At 44.0% G+C, this 18,992-nt stretch overlaps 1 protein-coding gene across 1 annotated transcript in view; it reads right to left on the reverse strand.

The window, feature by feature from the left end:
* Positions 1-18,992, reverse strand: part of LOC106586190 (voltage-gated inwardly rectifying potassium channel KCNH7) — a 116,367-nt gene that overhangs the window by 86,437 nt on the left and 10,938 nt on the right. Inside the window, exon 3 of the mRNA XM_082968906.1 lies at positions 3,343-3,498. Within this exon, the coding sequence (XP_082825032.1) occupies positions 3,343-3,498 (156 nt within the window). The remainder of the gene's footprint in view (positions 1-3,342; positions 3,499-18,992) is intronic.

Genomic DNA, 18,992 nt, shown 5'->3' on the forward strand with positions numbered 1-18,992 from the left:
TGGACCACACGTCCTCTCCCTCGGCTAGTCTAATGACGAGCAACACATTGTATAAGTTGATGTTCAATATGGGAAGCTAACTGCAAATAGACTTATGATTTTTTGATTTCATATGTAAATTGTAAGTAATAGAAAGTATTGGTACCGCTAATCCTGTACCTTTATCAGTTGAATATTTGCATACTGTTACATACTGTAGCTACTATGTGAAGTATTTTCTATTTTTATAAGCTAGCTAGCAATAGCCAGAGCCATGTATTTCATGTTTCTAAATACAGTATTGTTAGGGGGCTGGCCCAAGTGGGCCAAGCTTGCAGTATGTCACCAAAATGTGTGTAGATTCCTTGAATAGGGAAAATGGCGCCACACAGCTTCCAGAAAACAGCTGCTTTCAAACTCAGGATTTCATGGTTAATTGAGGTAAGACAGTAATTCTGCTAATAGATTTTGCATGCATTAACTACACCGAGACACGTGCAGCCCAAAGCAGGAAGTTAAAAAAATACGTAAAAATCGCCAATGTTCCGAAACGTCTCTTTAATCTGCGTGAAAATTACACCAAGATCTAAACCCAGCATCACCAGGCATGGCCTCCTGCTTCACGTGCTCGTTTTCATTCAACTGGGACTGCTTGGTATGAATGGTCACTTGCAGATAAAATCTGTTGATTTATGAATGGTAGGGCAGAGACCACTTGATCCTCTCTGAGCCTTCTGAATTATTGGATTTATGGGCCTGTTTTAGTGTATTACTCGTGCTTATGTCAAAATACAATGTTCCCAGTTTTTTTTGTAGAACACAGTTCCTGTGTGTTTTGTGGAAACGTCAAAAGAGCAGAATATTTGAGAAGCAAGAAGAAAGGGAATTGAATTTTGAATGTGCTTTTAGATTCAGCCCCATTACTCTACAGTATTTATTTCCTTTGGGAAAGAAGAGAGGGCATTGCGGCTGCCTCTCTGCTTTATACCATTAAGCCTTCTACGGGTCATTTACTCTAAACACATACATTTTCCATTTCATACAGCAGCTATTAATCCGTCGCAATAACTCAGTATGAAATTACAATTAAATGGTTCAAAGAGGAAGACATAATGAGAGGAAAGCTCTTTGGTTGCACCCAGTGAATCTAGTTGACAAAAGAAACCTAAATTAAAATAATTGATAGTATTTTATGTGAATCTATACCACTGTAATTTTCCCACAAATAGCATAGCGGAAAGATACATTTTCATACGGTGCAATGCATCTCTTTTCCTGGTAATGTGTAGCTGTTCTATTTGCTCAGGTCTTGGTGACATCTTGGAAAAAATCCTGAGAAGTGGGTTCTGTGTGCAGACTTTGTGAAGGAGGGATTATGCTCTCACTTGCATGTACTATTGTGCTAGTTGCTATGATACCTGGAGCCCGTACAGTATGTATGGGATCATAATTAGCTCCTCATGGTCCCTAAAATCAATTTGCAAGGAAAGCATATTTGTATGAGGCCAATAACAGCGGGACTATGCATTTATGTCCATAAAATGGATAAAGCATAAGTGTGCCTGTGGTGTCTGTCTGCTGATCTGTCACACCACCTGCGTATCTGTCCCTTCCTTCTGTGGCGCTTTTTCCCCTCAGTGAAGACCTCTAGTACGGAAGAAGCGATCAGCTCTGATTAGTCATGTTAAAAACACACACACACACACGCCACACACACACACACACACACACACACACACAAACACACACACACAACTAGCGTTGCAAAATTCCAGGAACTTTCAATAAATTCCCCTTTTTTTCCCCCCAGAAAACCAGGGTATTTATTGAAAGTTCCCAGAATTGTGCAGCATGACACACGAGGAAACATAACCCCCACCGCCTTGGGTGCAGTGTTCAGGATTCATGCTGAACCAAGGGGAGGGCTCTGCCTTGCTCAGTGAGAGGACATGCTCGGCACCTTCAATCAGGAGCAAGCAGAGATGTCTTGTTGACATTTACACCCTCTGACACACAGCAGTGGAGGAGATGGTAAAGACACAGCTCCCAGTTCAAACACCACTGCTCTGTTATCTCTATATAAAAACAAGAGCAGAGATGGCAATATTCCACAATCGTGGAGGCCAAATAAATTGTGAAATAAAATGGCCATGCAAAAGCTCTCCTGCCACTAAAAAGGCATCTGTGCTCATTTATCCTATGGAAACAGCTAGTCGATAGATAAAGCCCATTATCTATTATTTTTTGCTTTCTACTCAGTTTCCTTGTGAAAAGAAACATAATCTAGTGATCTGTCTTTCAGATGATAAAATAACTGTCCAGTGAAAATATCACTTTTAAAAGTTCATATTCTGTTAATTAACTCATACCCAAATGATGTTGTATATTCCCTAAATAGGGGAAATGGCACTTTACAGCTTGCAGAAAATAGTCACTATCAAACTAGGGATGTCATGGTTAATTGAGGAAAAACAGTAATTCTGCTAATAGATTATGCATGTATGAACTACACATGGACACATCCAGGCCAAAGTGGGAGGTTTAAAAATACTGATAAATTCGCCAAAGTTCCAAAACATCTCTTTAATCTGTTTGAAAATGACACCAAGCTCTAAACCCTTTGTTTCATTCAACTGGGATTGCTTGGTATTTGTGGCCAAAGCATTTACTTGCTTTAGTTTAAAAAATGCTTGCTATTTCCTCATAGAACATGATGTCATGTTAGCTCATTGGCTGAGCTGGCCAATCAGCGGTCTACTCACATTAATATCTTTATGACGGGCATAGACTTACATGGCCCACACTGTTTTGTTGTTGGGGTAAGCCCACACCATTCCAAAACAGAAAAGCTGCTTTTTAACATATTTAAATACTTTTATTCTGGAAGGAAAACTGTTTCACTCATATTATTATTAATTATTGGTAATATAATTAATGAAACACTGGACAGTTACTTTAAGCTTTGTTCCACTTTAACTTTGTTCCAACTTGCTTAATTAGCCTCTTGCAGATGTAGATGAGGACGAGCATGAATAATCGCAATTAGTGGAATCCACTTGTATAATTGCTCTTCTATTGAAGAGGAGTGAGTCTTTGGGAACTGGAAGGAAGGCACCACAAAGTCAATTCGGGCTTCCTATGCGATGGGCTCCTTGATCTAGCTGCAGTCCTACATCATTACACAGGCTGGGTCCTAAATGGCACCCTGTTCCCTATATTGTGCACTACTTTGTCCTATGTAGGGAATAGAGAGCCATTTGATGCACATCCATTCTGTATTGGGAAGAGTCAAAACAACTGTAATATTTCATACCCACATTACCAGTATACAGTACAGTGCAGTGCATAGGGTAAAATACTCACTGGAATCAGTTCTTTCCGGGGATGTGTGGTTCAGTTTCTCTGTCGAGTCGCTGCTTCCTTCCTCAAGGACGTAATCAAAGTTTAGGATGAACAGCATCACTACGCCTTCCTCGTTCTTCACTGGGATTATGTGAGTGTAGCACTGGAAGTCTGACCCTGGAAGAGAAATAATAAACCTGCCATGTCTAAAAGCTGACGTACCTTATGCTCTCCTTCCATAGTTGAGCTCCACTACAATATAACTTCTAATCCATTTTCTTGCATATGCCTGTTACTGAACCTGAGCAGACACCTTTTTAATAATAATATAGTGCTGAGTGTTGGATTCTTTCTAAAGCCGCCGAGGAGAGAAACAATTACTTCGACATTATTATTATTCCAACCATGATTATTGGAATAATAATAATTTATTATTATTATTATTATTATTATTATTCCAACCATATTATTCCAACTATGCTGTTAGTGCAATTGATAATGTAATAAGATGTTGCTATCACCTCTTAGGGCTAAGTGTCATCATGAATTCCCTAGCTATATGATAGTAAGGCAGTTCGCTGATTCGACAGGGTCACTGATTAGCCAAGATGGCACTAGATAAGTAGCGTGCTTTATGCGATTAAAGGCCCAGTGGTGAAACATGTTGCCCTCAGACTATCCTGCATTTGCAAAACATTGGCCTAGAATGCAGACGTCTGAGGCACGTGGGAGCTGCAGGCTACAGCACACAAGCCAGGCCAGGGCTTCACAGTGTACACATAGAATGTGCCCAAATGGAACCTCATTCCCTTTACAGTGCACTGCTTTTGGCCAGGGCTCATAGGGTTCTGATAAAAAGCAGTGCACTAGGGAATAGGGTGTAATTTGGGAAGCAAACATAAGACTGCAAGGACTACGCTTAGGACAGAGTCATACCAGACCTAGTGCTGCTGAGCTGCCTCCTTAAGTGAAGGAAGAATCCATTATCGAGACCTCATCTGGGTACTGAATTGCACCTAATTCCCTAAATAGTGTGCTACTTTTGACCAGAGCCCTATAATAATCCCTCATTCACAAGAGTCAGGGCCCTGGTCAAAGCATTGCACTATATAGGGAATAGTTTAAAGATTTAATGTCACGTGCACAAGTACAGTGAGATACCTTTCTTGCAAGCTCCAAACCCAACAACGCAGTAAGCAATATCAATGTAGCACTAAAAATAATGTAGGGTAGAACAAAAACATAAAAATAAGAAATAAGAAGAAGAAGCAAGCACCTCCCTCCGTAGCACCATGCGATTGAGGGTGGTACTGTTCCCGTACCAAGCAGTGATGCAGCCAAAATGTTCTTAATCGTGCAGCTGTTGAACCTTTTGAGGATTTGAGGGCCCATGCCAAACCTTTTCAACTTCCTGAGGGGGAAGAGGAGCTGTCGCGCCTTCTTCACGACTGTGCGCATGTGGACCATTTTAAGTCCTTAGTGATGTGGACTAAGGACAGGGAGTACAGAAGGGACTAAGCACACAGTCCTGTGGGACCCCCGTGTTGAGGGTCAGCATGATGGAGGTGATGTTGCCTACCCTCACCACCTGTGGTCGGCCCGTCAGGAAGTTCAGGAGACAGTTGCAGAGGGAGGTGTTCAATCCAGGGGAATAGGGTGTAATTCAGTGGAGGCTGCTGAGGGGAGGACAGCTCGTAATAATGGCTAGAATGCAGCGAATAGAATGGCATCAAACACATGGAAACCATACTGTATGTTTGATGTTGTTGATAGAGTTCCACCTGTTCTGCTCCAGCCATTACCATGTGCCCATCATCCCCAATTAAGGTGCCACCAACCTCCTGTGATGCTATTTCAGACACAGGGGTTGAATTTCTCCAGGCAGAATGGAGAAGAATAACAACTGACCACAAGCCAGTAAATGTGTGTTTTACGGAAACTGAATCAGTTAGGCTACAATACAATGTAGTATATGCAAAACATTGAATGCAACATTTAATCCAAGTTTAATAGTCTCAGCACCAAATCAGTATTAAATTAGGTGATAATTACAAATATTTTGTCCATGACAGTAATTGTTTGAATCTTTGAAATGTCACGCAAACCGCTAACAACGCTCAGAATATCCTTACCAGAATTTATCAGTCAAGAGAGTGTTAACAGATTGCAAATTATTTCAGCGCTGCTGGAGACACTACAACAAAACAACAATAATCTGCAAGTCTGAATGTTTCACATGCATGCTATAGCTGAGCCATGCTGTAATAATAGAGGAAGAAAAGGTTGACAACACCATCAAGACCTTTTAAAGGGGCGCTGAACTCCCTGATTTGGCCTTGTTTTCCAGCTTGGTCTTAAAGAAATGCAGCGGCCATGACTGAAGCTAAACGAGAGTTGTCTCGGGGGGTGGTTTAATGTGAGTGTCTCTTGTGTGTGTGTTCGCACGTGGCAAGCGTTTGTACATTCCCTCTGCCAAAACAGTACACAACCCATTCATTACGTAACATTTTGGACAATACTTATTTTTTTACAACAATTATCCTATGCACACTTTATAGTAAATTTATGTCACTAGAATAAATGTTTCAGACTCATATCGATGCCACATAGGCCGTTTTTGAGAGATTGACTGTGCTCTTCCAGTTACCTCAAAACTCAACTGAATTCAACTGTGTTTAGTTATAACACATATGCTAAAGCTGCACTGCTACCTAATTACCACCAACAAAAATGATGATACAGGAACATTTTGAGTTGGTTCCTTAGGGTCCTCCAACCTATTTAGAGCCAGTACAATGTTAGGTGGAGCATCCCGGGGCCTTGGTAGGGCATCAATGTTAGGAAAATGTTATTACTTGCTTCAAAGGATACCAAACAAGCTTATCAGAAAGGCATCGTAAACAAAAATACATACTGAAATGTTAAGGGTCCTTCCATATAGACAAGTATACACTATTATATTCATTTGTATGGCTATATAATTTGAATAGGAGGCATTCCTTATCATCATTTTTTGGTTTGTTCATAAGTTCACATTGTTGTTAGACAATGGAAGGCCAGGACGTTGAGGGTGGTCTCCTGGTGCCTATATGCACGGTTTAAAATTGCATCCAGCCTTGTTTCAAGTTTTTATTTCACATGCACAAGTACACTGAAATTCCTTTCTTGCAAGCTCTAAACCCAACAATACAGGAATCAATATCAATGCAGGACTAAAAATAACATAAGGTAGAACAAAAAACAAACAATACATTTAAATAAATAAAAAATAAGTGAGCAATATACAGGGTCAGATCCAATACCATGTTTACAATGTGCAGGGATACTGGAGTGGTAGAGGTAGATATGCACTGCCACTGATGATGCAGAGTTATCTGGCTGCTAAATCTATCTACTCATTAGATTATGTTCAACTCATAATTTACTCTCCCTAATCTCCTAGGACCATAACCCTATATCCTCCACTGCAATATAATGCTATCGGCATTACCATTGAAGTGTAAAAAGCAGGTTCAGATTCATTCAATGTTATTCAGAGTAGACAGAAATAAATCCTTTCCTCAGTGGGACTCCGTTTCTCCCGAAGTCTCGCTGCCCTCATAAAACAAGCCACATATCCACTGCTCTTCTAGGAAGAACACCTGATGTGCAATAATAAGCAATAAAAAATGCCCATCCTTCCCTATGCAAATGTCTCTGTCTCCCTTTGTCTACCAGCCAGGCTCACAAAGAACACACATTACGCGTTCACAGGAATCGTCTCAGAGCTGGATCTCACACCACGCTGCCAGTCGCATTCATTAGCAGTAGCTGTCTGTCTGACTAAATATATCAATCTTTTGTTGGACTGCCTTTACATGTCAGGCTTTAATAGGATGCTTCCGTGCATCAGCAGCCCCCACGGAACAACCCTTCTTAAACAACATTGTATTTCCTAAACTGTGAATTACAATGTTTTTATTGGATGAAGAAAAAAAGAGAAGACATTTAGCTGACACTTATCCAAAGCATCTTACGGTCAGAGCATTCAGCTTAAGGTAGCTACTGTAGGTAAGACAACCACATATCACAATCATTGTAATTGTGGTGAATTGGTAATAAGTAAAGCCTTCAGATATTTAATCTGCTATTGGTTATAACAAAATCCGGTGTATAAAACGCCTCACTCACCTCCTCTGATATCGATACTGTTCATTGTCAGCGCTTTAAGATTCTCCTTATAAAGGAAGATGCCAAAGGAAGATTCGCAGGTATTAAACATTCATTGCTTTTAGTTAACAGCATTTAGGATAACCCGCAATTACATGATGAAAATAACACCTATTCATCTTCATCTTTCTCAGCAATAAATTATTCAGTGTATGCACGGATCTTGTATCTGTTAGTTGGTATACATTAATGTTGCACATTGTGTCACATTTTAAATCTGTGCAAAGAAACTCGCTACTGTGTGTGAGTACAGAATATGCTGCAGGAAAGAGGAGACCCATGTGGACCCAAGAGGGGGCCAGAACGGCAAATTCAGCAGAAATATGTTTTGGAATTGATTTACTAGATGGGAAAACAACACCCTTCTAAAAGGGTGAGCTATGGGGGTCCCTCCTCATCCTGTCACCCGCTGAAAGTCAGCTGAATAATAATTAATTCCACTGGGGGAAATAAAGTTAATAAGGCCAATCATTTCCTACTTTGGTCAGGAAACTATTCACACCTTTTCATAGCCATTAGAAAGGCAGACAGACTCTGGTGTGTTGATTGAATAGAGAATTCTCCAGTTAATTCCCTCTGCCAGTACACAGATCAAATCAGACTACATGCATGATTGTGGAAAGTGGCCAGGATGTAGAGTAGTATGCAATTGTGCCTCTCTGGTTGGTGGTAAATCTCATTTGGCTTATGGTTTGAGAGGTGTTATTCAGTGCTATTCATATTCCTAAACAATTGTGTCATTAGGTGTGTACACGGTTGTATTCACTAGGCACCAAATGGAAGAGAATGGACTGAAACCCAGAGCATATCGGACTGCTTCTCTCTACCATATCACCGGATTCCTGCCGCTCCGGATCTTTACACCAGATCATTACTCTGGATCATCGCAGCTAGCTAGCTGCAAACGAGTGGCTACTGTTAGCTAACGACTCTCCCGAAGCAAGCACCAGCTAGCCTTGAGCTAGCCTCGAGCTAGGCCCATATACCAGCTACTTCTAGGGCTACAACACCTCCTTTGCCAATTGGCCTGGACCCTTTATTGTCGACACGGAGCCCCGCCGATCCATCACGACTGGACTGCCAACGTGATCGCACGATGTGGTCTCAACAGGCTATTCTGTTACGATATCGAAGAACCAGCTACTATCCCCGGCCCGCTAGCTTTTCAGAACGCTGTGTCCCCTGCTTGCCTAGCATAGGAGTGACTACCGAACAGCACCTTGACTCACCTATTGCTGCTCTTCTGACCCTATGATCACTCGGCTACACAGCTGATGCCCCCTGAACTGTTTCAATAACACGGTACCTCATTTTGTTTACTTGTCGGCCCCAGCCTCGAACTCAGGTCCTGCATGTGGTCCTCAGGTCCTGCAACTGACCCGCTCTGCCCATTCATCACCATTTTCCTGTTGCTGTCTTAGCACTCCTGATCAACACCTGTGATTGCTTTAGGCCTCTCTCTAATGTCAATATGCCTTGTCTACTGCTGTCTTGGCTAGTTTTTACTGTTTTACTTCACTGTAGAGCCTTCAGTCCCGCTCAACATGCCTTAGATAGCTCTTTTGTCCCACCCCACACACATGCGGAGACCTCACCTGGCTTAACTTGTCCCTCCGGAGACGAAACCTCTCTCATTGTCACTCAACGCCTAGGTTTACCTCCACTGCACTCACATCCTAACATACCCTTGTCTGTACATTATGCCTTGAATCTATTCTACCACGCCCAGAAATCCGCTCCTTTTATTCTCTGTCCCCAACGCACTAGACGACTAGTTCTTATTATAGCCTTTAGCCGTACCCTTATCCTACTCCTCCTCTGCTCCTCTGGTGATGTAGAGGTTAACCCAGGCCCTGTAGCTCCTAGTTCCACTCCTATTCCCCAGACACTATCATTTGTTGACTTCTGTAACCACAAAAGCCTTGGTTTCATGCATGTTAACATCAGAAGCCTCCTCCCTATGTTTGTTTTATTCACTGCTTTAGCACACTCTGCCAACCCTGGTGTCCTAGCCGTGTCTGAATCCTCGCTTAGGAAGGCCACCAAACATTCTGAAATGTTCATCCCCAACTACAACAATTTCCGCCAAGATAGAACTGCCAAAGGGCTTGAGTTGCAATCTACTGCAGAGATAGCCTGCAGAGTTCTGTCATGCTATCCAGGTCTGTGCCCAAACAGTTCGAGCTTCTACTTTTAAAAATCCACCTGTCTAGAAATAAGTCTCTCATTGTTGCCGCTTGTTAAAGACCCCCCTCAGCCCCCAGCTGTGCCATGGACACCATATGTGAATGAATTGCCCCCCATTTATCTTCAGAGTTTGTACTGTTAGGTGACCTAAACTGGGATATGCTTAACACTGTGGCCGTCCTACAATCTAAGATAGATGCCCTCAATCTCACACAAATTATCATGGAACCCAACAGGTACAACCCTCAATCAGTAAACACGGGCACCCTCATAGACATCATCCTGACCAACCTGCCCTCTAAATACACCTCCGCTGTCTTCAACCAGGATCTCAGCGATCACTGCCTCGTTGCCTGCATTCTTAATGGGTCCGCGGTCAAACGACCACCACTCATCACTGTCAAACGCTCCCTAAAACACCTCAGCGAGCAGGCCTTTCTAATCGACCTGGCCCGGGTATCCTGGAAGGATATTGACCTCATAGATGAGGCCTGGTTATTCTTTAAAAATGCTTTCCTCACCATCTTAAATAAGCATGCTCCATAGCCATTGGTTCACCCCAGACCTGACTGCCCTTGACCAGCACAAAAACATCATGTGGCGTACTGTATTAGCATCGAATAGCCCCCACGATATGCAACTTTTCAGGGAAGTTAGGAACCAATATACACAGTCAGTTAGGAAAGCTAAGGCTAGCTTTTTCAAACAGAAATTTGCATCCTGTAGCGCAAACTCCAAAAAGTTCATGGACACTGTAAAGTCCATGGAGAATAAGAGCACCTCCTCCCAGCTGCCCACTGCACTGAGGCTAGGAAACACTGTCACCACCAATAAATCTACGATAATCGAGAATTTCAATAAGAATTTTTCTACGGTTGGCCATGCTTTCCACCTGGCTACCCCTACCCCGGTCAACAGCTCTGCACCCCCCACAGCAACTTCCCCAAGCCTCCACCATTTCTCCTTCCCCCAAATCCAGATAGCTGATGTTCTGAAAGATCTGCCAAATCTGGACCCCTACAAATCAGCTGGGCTAAACAATCTGGACCCTCTCTTTCTAAAATTATCCGCCGCAATTGTTGCAACTCCTATTACTAGCCTGTTCAACCTCACTTTTGTATCGTTTGAGATCCCTAAAGATTGGAAAGCTGCCGTGGTCATCCCCCTCTTCATAGGGGGTGACACTCTAGACCCAAACTGTTAGAGACCTATATCTATCCTACCCTGCCTTTCTAAAGTCTTTGAAAGCCAAGTTAACAAACAGATCACCGACCATTTCGAATCCCACCGTACCTGCTCCGCTATGCAATCTCGTTTCCGAGCTGGTCATGGGTGCACCTCAGCCACGCTTAAAGTCCTAAATGATATCATAACTGCCATCAATAAAAGACAATACTGTGCAGCCGTATTTATTGACCTGGCCAAGGCTTTCGACTCTGTCAATCACCGCATTCTTATCGGCAGACTCAAAACCATTTGTTTCTCAAATGACTGCCTCGCCTGGTTCACCAACTACTTCTCTGATAGAGTTCAGTGTGTCAAATCGGAGGGCCTGTTGTCCGGACCTCTGGCAGTCTCTATGGGGGTGCCACAGGGTTCAATTCTCAGGCCGACTCTTTTCTCTGTATACATCAATGATGTCGCTCTTGCTGCTGGTGATTCTGATCCACCTCTACGCAGACGACACCATTCTGTATACTTCTGGCCCATCTTTGGACACTGTGTCAACAAACCTCCAGACGAGCTTCAATGCCATACAACACTCCTTCTGTGGCCTCCAACTGCGCTTAAATGCAAGCAAAACTAAACGCATGCTCTTCAACCGATCGCTGCCCACATCCACCCGCCTGTCTAGCGTCACTACTCTGGACGGTTCTGACTTAGAATATGTGGACAACTACAAATACCTAGGTGTCTGGTTAGACTGTAAACTCTCCTTCCAGACTCACGTTAAGCATCCCAAATCCAAAACGAAATCTAGAATCAGCTTCCTATTTCGCAACAAAGCCTCCTTCACTCATGTTGCCAAACATACCCTCGTAAAACTGACTAATCTACCGATCCTTGACTTCGGCGATGTCATTTGCAAAATAGCCTCCAACATTCTACTCAGCAAATTGGATGTAGTCTATCATAGTGCCATCCATTTTGTCACCAAAGCCCCATATACTACCCACCACTGCGACCTGTATGCTCTTGTTGGCTGGCCCTCGCTTCATATTTGTCGCCAAACCCACTGGCTCCAGGTCATCTATAAGTCTTTGCTAGGTAAAGCCCTGCCTTATCTCAGCTCACTGGTCACCATAGCAGCACCCACCTGTAGCACGTGCTCCAACAGGTATATTTCACTGGTCACCCCCAAAGCCAACTCCCCCTTTGGCCGCCTTTCCTTCCAGTTCTCTGCTGCCAATGACTGGAACGATGACTGGAACGAATTGCAAAAATCACTTAAGCTGGAGACTTATATCTCCCTCACTAACTTTAAGCATCAGCTGTCAGAGCAGCTTACCGATCATTGCACCTGTACATAGCCCATCTGTAAATAGCCCATCCAACTACCTCATCCCCATGTTGTTATTATTATTTTTTCTCCTTTGCACCCCAGTATCTCTAGTTGTACATTCATCTTCTGCACATCTATCCCTCCAGTGTTTAATTGCTAAATTGTAATTATTTCGCCAGTATGAACTATTTATTGCCTTACCTCCCTAATCTTACTACATGTGCACACACTGTATATAGACTTTTCTATTGTGTTATTGACCTTATGTTTGTTTATCCCATGTGTAACTCTGTGTTGTTTGTATCGCACTGCTTTGCTTTATCTTGGCCAGGTCGCAGTTGTAAATGAGAACTTGTTCTCAACTGGCCTACCTGGTTAAATAAATGTCACGACTTCCGCCGAAGTCGGCCCCTCTCCTAGTTCGGGCGGCGTTCGGCGGTCGACGTCACCGGCTTACTAGTCACCACCGATCTATGTTTCCCTGTTCGTTTGCTTTTGTCTTAATTATACACACCTGTTTATGATTCCCTGACTATGTTCATTATTTAACCCTCTGGCTTTCCTGTTTGTCTTGTCCGTGATTGTTTCATGTTTTGTGGTTGTTGGAGGTGTTTCTCCCGACCATGTATTATTGCTGTGGAAGAAGTTTTATTGTGGTTTTGAGTAAACAGGTTTTGTTTGCACTCATCCCTGTGTCCTGCGCCTGACTCCGATACTTCTCCTAACGAAAGAATTACAATAAAAGTGAAATACAATTTGAAATTTAAAAAACAAGGAGGGACTAACTTGTCTAATAAGAAACAGTGGTTTTCATTTCCATTGCGAAACGTTTTGCTATTGTGTGCACTACTGAATATGACCGAGTTACCACCTCCACTCTCTGAGTTGTAGATCATTCACAGGTAGGTTGGGTCATTGAAACTGGCAGGTCCTGGAGAATACAAAGTGCTGATAGTGTACATTAGTGTCTCTACCAGTGATTGGATGCCTATCATTATCAATTCCAGTCGGTGGGTTCAAGTTTCCCTTCAAGTGTCACTCTATGGGATCTAGCGTCGCCCACACCGCCTAAGGTGCTCTCTCAGCACCCCAGCATGATCCCCGTCTTCAGACCCCACACTCACAGATGGTCAAATTGAGATTTCCAGCTCTTTACCTTGGTCCTATTGAATGTCAGATACCAGGCCACAGAGGAATGCAGATCTTAGTGATGCTGTGGCCTTTCAGGATAATGCATCCATCATGGTTAAAGCTTTTATCAAGCTGACTATGAATGCGTAAGGTCCGCGGGCAAAGCAATTGTGTAATTTAGAAGATGTATAGATATTTGCGGTTGAGGAAAATAATGTCGTAACTGAAAGATTTGACAGTCTTATAATTTAACATTTTCCCAATAGTCAGCAAAGGGACAAGTTGAGAAGGGATATCACGTCTTAATTTTCTTTATATTCAACTTGTTGACCATAATAAGTCTAAATTGATAGAGGCTAGAACTATCTGAATTACATAACTATTTTATCTCCGCTGTTGAAAACTAAATGTTAGTCTAAAAGAAATGGTAGATAATGTCTAGATGCTTTTTATAGTGGAGATCAAGTTTATAAAGTGCCTGGCTGGGCTGATGAGACAGATGGAACAGGCATTTTAACTAGACTATATTTCCACCATCAATAATTCAAAACATATGCTAATTGAGCCATTATTGCCAAAGGTCTACAGCTGTGTGGTGGTGCTCTTAGTCTTTTATTTATTTATTTATTTTACCTTTATTTTATCAGGGAGTCATACTGAGACCAAGGACTCTTTTACAGATGAGCCCTGAATTACATAAGTGACAGAAAATACAAAATGCAAGCAGAATACAAAACGCAAGCAGAAAGTCACGGTCATAAAAAAATAAATAAACACATTCTTCGGTAAAAAGATCTTCAATCATCTTTGTAAATTAGCATAGAGGCACCAAAACATTACATTTAAGAACATTTTGAAGATTGTTCCACAAATAAGGTGCAAAAAAACTAAAAGTTAGAGAACTAGAGAACAAAGGAATTTCCAGAGTTAGCCATTCCTGAGACCGGGTGTGGTAACTCAAATGTCTAAAGTTTAGTAATGATGTTAGGTACAGTCTGACTTTTTTAAAAAGAGCTTTCTTTATAAATGAAAAAATAACAATGTATCAACCTATGTGACATCAAAGAGGGCCAACCAACTTTCTGATAGAGAATGCAGTGATGAGTGCTAAAATTGTCGCCCGTAACAAAGCGGGGTGCACTATGATAAACTGCATTTAACGGCTTTAATGAAGCGGGAGCTACATTCATATAGATGATGTCGCCATAGTGTAGGACTAATAGGAACGTCGACTGAATAATCTGCTTTCTACTATTTAGAGAGAGGCAGGATCTACTTCTGCAGAAGAAGCCCATTTTTATTCTCAGCTTTTCAACTAACTCATCAATATACTTTTTAAAAGACAGTTTTCATCTATCCAGATGCCCTGATACTTGTAAGCAGGGACACGATCAATATGGACACCATCCAAAGTACATAAGCTTAAATCATCAGAATTATTTTTATGTGCTCTAGAGAACAACATATGCAGAGTTTTACCTGCGTTCAATACTCATTTCAGGCGAATTAAGTTTTTCTGTAAAACAATGAAGGCAGACTATAGTTCAGATAGAGCCTTGTCAACCGTGGGGGCAATAACATATACAACAGCATCATCGGCATACAAGTGCATGTTACAATTTTTTACAGACAAGTCAATATTTTGTATGTACAGATGACCTGGCCTCCACAATCACCAGACCTCAACCCAAATGAGATGATTTGGGATGAGTTGGACCACAGAGTGAAGGAAAAGCAGCCAACAAGTGCTCAGTATATGTGGGAACTCCTTCAAGACTGTTGGAAAATAATTCCAGGTGAAGCTGATTGAGAGAATGCCAAGCATATGCAAAGCTGTCATCAAGGCAAAAAAGTGTCTACTTTGAAGAATAGAAAATATATTTTGATTTGTTTCACACTTTTTTGGTTACTACATGATTCCATATGTGTTATTTCATAGTGTTGATGTCTTCACTATTATTCTACAATGTATAAAATAGTAAAAATAAAGAAAAACCCTTGAATGAGTAGGTATGTCCTAACCTATGACTGGTACTGTATATGGTACCTCCCTCTTTTTGTAACCTGTCACATCTAAATACATTATAATAACGTACTTCAATGTCTTTATCAGAGATATAACCATTTAACCAGGTTTCTGAGAGAGCCATGATGTCAGGATACAAGTCCTGTACCCAAATGTCAATTGTGTCCATTCTTTTTTATCATACTTCGCACATTTAGGTGTATTAGGCCAAGCCTCCTACAATATTTCAAGTCAGAGGGGGTATTTAGCTCATTCCCATAAGAGCTAACAGGCATAGGGTCATCTGCAGCTACTAGTTCAGTGAGCTGAGACTTTGCCATGGTCGCTGGCCAACCACGTGACAGCAGAGCAGACTGAGCATTTGACAGACATCCCTCAAGTCACTGGATGCAGGAGCTGGGGCGGGAACTGGGAGAGCAGAGCAGTCCACCCGGATGAAGCTCCCTCCAAAGGAGTGGAACTGCTGCAGGGGACCGGTGGGGCTGCCAAAACCCTGTTCTGGGTGTAGACAGGAAACCTTGGTGTGGCTCCTGTTGCAGGGTTGGGGCTGCCATTGGGGATAGGAGTGTTCCAGGCGTGTCCTGAGTATGGGAGTAGGGAGAGTAACCAAAACTAGCCTGGGAGGGAGGTTGTGGGGTGAATTGAAGAGGGTGGAACGCAGTGTGGCTGGCGAAGCGCCAAACTCTCAGCATATGTAGGGTGACGATGTGAATGATACATGGGCCTGGTCTGGTTGAGCTGTGCTGAGGCGAGCCTGGTCTGGTTGAGCTGTACTGAGGCGGGCCTAGTCTGGTTGAGCTGTACTGAGGTGGGCCTGGTCTGGTTGAGCTGTGCTGAGGCGGGCCTGGTCTGGTTGAGCTGTGCTGAGGCGGGCCTGGTCTGGTTGAGCTGTACTGAGGTGGGCCTGGTCTGGTTGAGCTGTGCTGAGGCGGGCCTGGTCTGGTTGAGCTGTGCTGAGGCGGGCCTGGTCTGGTTGAGCTGTGCTGAGGCGGGCCTGGTCTGGTTGAGCTGTGCTGAGGCGGGTTGGTCTGGTTGAGCTGTGCTGAGGCGGGCCTGGTCTGGTTGAGCTGTACTGAGGTGGGCCTGGTCTGGTTGAGCTGTGCTGAGGCGGGCCTGGTCTGGTTGAGCTGTGCTGTGGCGGCCTGGTCTGGTTGAGCTGTGCTGAGGCGGGCCTGGTCTGGTTGAGCTGTGCTGAGGTGGGCCTGGTCTGGTTGAGCTGTGCTGAGGCGGGCCTGGTCTGGTTGAGCTGTGCTGTGCTGAGGCAGGCCTGGTCTGGTTGAGCTGTGCTGAGGTGGGCCTGGTCTGGTTGAGCTGTGCTGAGGCGGGCCTGGTCTGGTTGAGCTGTGCTGAGGCGGGCCTGGTCTGGTTGAGCTGTGCTGAGGCGGCCCTGGTTTGGTATATTTGTGCTGAGGCGGGCCGGGTCTGGTTGAGCTGTGCTGAGGTGGGCTTGTTGTGGTAGAGCTGTACTGAGGTGGGCCGGGTGTGGAAAAGCTGTGATGATGCGGGCCTAGTCTGGTAGAGCTCTGCTGTGATGGGCCGGGTCTGGTAGAGCCATGCTGTGATGGGCCGTGTCTGGTAGAGCTGTGTTGAGGCGGGCCTGGTCTGGTAGAGCTGTGCTGAGGGAAGCCTGGTCTAGTAGCATGGGAGGGAGGTTGTAGGGGGAATTGAAGAGGGTGGTGTGGAGGGCAGTGTGCCCGGCAATGTTCCTAACTCTGCGTGTTGCCTCTTTGACTGCGTCTCCTGGAGAAGTGGTGGAGGGTGGTGTGGCTGGCTGTTCGCCAGTCTGTATGGCACCACCGGATCCAGGTCTAAAGGAGTGTCTGATTTGTCTCAGGGAGTTGGTGGCTGGTCTGTGGCTCCTGTGGGGTGAGGTGGACTGGCCACCCAGAGCAGAATCCTTTAACGTCCTTGCGAAAGTGGCTGGCATTTACCTTCTGGAGGATGGCAGGATGGAAATCTCTCCTCTGCAGCAGGGATATATTACAATCTCCGCAAGGCGGAAGATGGCCCTCTCCAGTCCCCTGGGTGATGCCACCCTCTCTTGTTGGGCACGCATGTCATTGGTCCCTGTGTGAATGATGATATGACTGGGGGAGCCAAGCTGGGCCACAGTCAAGAGCTCCAAAGCTCTCTCTCTAATTAAAACCTTCCACTGGAGTCCATCATTAATATAATGTCTGATTTCTCATCAGGTCTATGGAGGATGGCAGGAGTGATGGGAATAATTACAGGGCGTGAGTTGGGGATGGAGGGGGTCAGCTGGGTTGGTGCATTGGTTGGTTGGGTTGGTTGGTGGGTTCTGATTCAGCTGTTGGCTTGGTTCTAGGTTTTTGTGGGACTTTGTAGAGTGGATGGTGGTGGCTGGGAAATTCCTGCCTTAGCTCATGTAGCTCCTTCTGCAGGTCCTGCAGGTCCTGCATGTAGCTGTTGTTGACTGTACCGGACAGTTCCTCTCTTAGTCTGCCCACTTCCATCCTGAGAGTCTGGTTGTCCTCCTCAACATTCTTCACTGCACACTGCAGTTCCCGGATCTCCTCCCTATGCTGACGCACCAGGCTGATCTCCTCTAATAGATGCTGTGGTACTGCAGGTGTCACGTGTGAGAGGCATACTCAGGGCTGTGTCTGCTGCAGGCGAGGGAGGGAGAGGGACCCTGTGGACTACATACTGGGGCACAGATGGAGTGGAGGCTGTTGTAGGTAGTGGCAGTGAAGAGGTTTTAAGTTCAGCAACAAGAGGTTTTAGTTGGTCGAAGTAGCGGACAAATTGATCCAGACTGGCCTCTGAACCTTGAACATCACAGTGCCGTTATAATAAATGTTAATGTTACATTTGGGGGTGGAATCAATGTAGAGTTGTTTATTGTTCTGTGTTGTGACATTATAAGTTCATTATTGGTATTTTGGAGAGCTGTGTGCCAAGCATTAGGATCATCTGTGTACTGTAGAACAGAAGTTCTCCTATTTTCTTGTTTGCTTGTGGGATGTAGTCCCTCTGAGTCTCTGGGGATTCTCTTACAGTGGGGAGAACAAGTATTTGATACACTGCCGATTTTGCAGGTTTTCCTACTTACAAAGCATGTAGAGGTCTGTAATTTTTATCATAGGTACACTTCAACTGTGAGAGACGAAATCTAAAACAAAATCCTGAAAATCACATTGTATGATTTTTAAGTAATTAATTTGCATTTTATTGCATGACATAAGTATTTGATACATCAGAAAAGCAGAACTTAATATTTGGTACAGAAACCTTTGTTTGCAAGTACAGAGATAATACGTTTCCTGTAGTTCTTGACCAGGTTTGCACACACTGCAGCAGGGATTTTGGCCCACTCCTCCATACAGACCTTCTCCAGATCCTTCAGGTTTCGGGGCTGTCGCTGGGCAATACGGACTTTCAGCTCCCTCCAAAGATTTTCTAGTGGGTTCAGGTCTAAAGACTGGCTAGGCCACTCCAGGACCTTGAGATGCTTCTTACGGAGCCACTCCTTAGTTGCCCTGGCTGTGTGTTTCGGGTCGTTGTCATGCTGGAAGACCCAGCCACGACCCATCTTCAATGCTCTTACTGAGGGAAGGAGGTTGTTGGCCAAGATCTCGCGATACATGGCCCCAT

The sequence above is a fragment of the Salmo salar genome, chromosome 25, assembly GCF_965601325.2.
Source record: "Salmo salar chromosome 25, fSalSal1, whole genome shotgun sequence".
In the NCBI taxonomy this organism is placed as follows: domain Eukaryota; kingdom Metazoa; phylum Chordata; class Actinopteri; order Salmoniformes; family Salmonidae; genus Salmo; species Salmo salar.